The sequence below is a fragment of the Apteryx mantelli genome, chromosome 22 (assembly GCF_036417845.1).
Source record: "Apteryx mantelli isolate bAptMan1 chromosome 22, bAptMan1.hap1, whole genome shotgun sequence".
Lineage (NCBI taxonomy): Eukaryota > Metazoa > Chordata > Aves > Apterygiformes > Apterygidae > Apteryx > Apteryx mantelli.
In genome coordinates, this window is record NC_089999.1 from 2,210,334 (window position 1) to 2,212,707 (window position 2,374).

Genomic DNA, 2,374 nt, shown 5'->3' on the forward strand with positions numbered 1-2,374 from the left:
CCAAAAGAAAGCATTAGAACAGTCACTGAATTTGGCAACAGCAACAACAACAAAACAATCTCTAGGAAAAAGCAGCTACTTGTCAGGGTCGAGCGGTGCCGGGGGAGTTCCCTTCGGGTCCCGCAGGGCTCGTAACCCCCAAACCAGTGTGCATTCACCCTCCTGCCGGTCAGTCTCTGCTCTTGCCCCTTCCCTGCACCTCGCGGCAGCCCCTTGCCACGGGCCAGCCCTGCTCCAGAGCAGACCCCAGTCGCTGGGGTTGCTCCAGTCCCAGGAGGCTCTCGCCATGCTCTCCCAGTCCCTTACCCGTGACACTTGCTCTCCTGGTGCGTCGTCCCCAGGGAGAGGCAGACCCCACTCTAGACGTGCGTTGGGTTGTCCAGATAAGGGTCTGTTTTGGTCATATGCAGCATGACCGTCGGGGCTTTGTAGTGACAGTGCACCCCGCTGCAGCTGACCCCACTGCACGGCTTCCCCCTAGTCCTCATGCCCAGCTTTCTGTTGCACAAGCTCTGCCAGGTCTGCAGCGTCTTGGAGCTCCATACCCACACTCCGCTGGTGATACCCACCACCAGGGACATGAAAATCTTTAGCATAAAGACAGCCACAGTGGGCACTGAGGCCTCCAAGGAGCAGTTGGTGGCACGCCTGCCAGGTAGGGGCACGCAGCCACGCTCCAGGGCCCTGAGGTTCCAGTAATCCATGTTCAGCCGCTCGTAGAAGTAGCAGACAATCACACAGGTAGCTGGGACAGTGTAGAGAATAGAGAAGACCCCGATCTTCACCATCAGCTTCTCCAGCTTCTCTGTATTGGTGCCTCCTGTCTTCATGATCTTCCGGATGTGGAAGAGGGCAACAAAGCCCGTAAGGATGAAGGAGGTGCCGATGACCAGGTAGCAGGAGAGCGGGATGAGGACGAAGCCAGTCAGGGCACTGACGTCCATGCTCCCCACATAGCACAGCCCCGTGAGCTCGTCCCCTGCCACCTTCCTCATGGTGAGGATAACAATGGTTTTCATGGCTGGGATGCCCCAGGCAGCCATGTGGAAGTAGCTGCTGTGGGCTTCAATAGCCTCATGTCCCCACTTCTTCCCAGCAGCTAGGAACCAAGTGAGAGTCAGGATAACCCACCAGAGCGAGCTGGCCATGCCAAAGTAGTAGAGGATGAGGAACACGATGGTGCAGCCCGTGCTCTCCAGCCCCTCCTGGATGATATACAACTCCCCGTTCTCCCGGTCACAGGCAATGTTCTCGGCCCCTGCTACCGAGCGGATGATGAAGGCCACAGAGTATACGTTGTAGCACATGGAGAGGAAAATGATGGGTCTCTCAGGGTACTGGAAGCGATGCGGGTCGAGCAGGAAGGTGAGCACCGTGAAGGCGGTGGAAACGAAGCACAGGGTCGACCACACAGCCATCCAGATGAAGGCAAAGTCTTTGTCTTCCCGGGACCAGTAGACGTCCACCCCAGGGGAGCACTTGGGGGCACAGGAGAGGCTCTTGTCCACGTACTGAAACTTCTCGGGGTTGTCGCAGGCCCCCAGGCCATTGGGTCCCCGACCCTCAGCAGTGCCCGCCGGCCAGGGCCGGGGGGCCACGGGCAGCATGCCCTGGCCCTTGTGGGGCTCGCTGGCAGAGGCATTCTCAGGGGCCTCCATGCACAGAGCGTTGGGGTCATTCTTGGTGGGCAGCTTGCTGCAGTCGAGCGACTCCGGCCAGCCGAAGTTGAACTGCTCCATAATGGGGACGCACTTGTGGCGGGCCTGCTCGCACATGGGGCGGCAGGCGGGGATGCTGGTGCTCACCTGGTCGGTGCACATGGGCGCGTAGAGGGAGCAGAGGAAGAAGCGCAGGTGGACGTGGCAGCCGTACTCCACCAGCGGGGCGAACTCGTGCAGCTTGAGGGCGGCCTCGCGCTGGTTCTCGTGGCCCATGAAGTTGGGCATGCGGGTGAGGTTGTAGCCGATGCCCTGGCACATGGGGATGTCGATGGGCTGGCACCGCGCCGCCCGGCCGCGCTCCGCGTCGTAGGCGCCGATCTCCAGGCCGCGGCCCGCCGCCGCCAGCTGCCACAGCACCGAGAGGGCGAGCCGCAGGCGCAGCGCGGCCATGGCCGGCGCCCCGCCGCCCGCCTCGGCTCCGCTCGGCTCCGCTCGGCGCGGCTACAGCGCCGCCATGGCGGGGCCCGCCCGCCCCGCCGCCGCCCGCGCCTAGGGCCGCCCCGCCGCCCCCGGGGCGGGCGCTGCGTGCGGCGGCGCGGCGCCGGGGCAGCTCCCCCCGCCGGCGGCCCGGCCGCGCCGCGCCGCGCCGCGCGCCATGCGAGCCCAGCGGAGCGGAGCGCAGCGGGACAGCGCCGGCCGCCGCCGCCGCCGCC

General features: G+C 64.4%; 1 protein-coding gene across 1 annotated transcript; it reads right to left on the reverse strand.

The window, feature by feature from the left end:
• Positions 1 to 2,162, reverse strand: FZD9 (frizzled class receptor 9). Its single transcript, XM_013956690.2, has one exon. It carries the CDS (start codon positions 2,109 to 2,111, stop codon positions 360 to 362), a length of 1,752 nt encoding a protein of 583 aa, XP_013812144.2. The 5' UTR covers positions 2,112 to 2,162; the 3' UTR covers positions 1 to 359.
• Between the last annotated feature and the right edge of the window lie 212 nt (positions 2,163 to 2,374).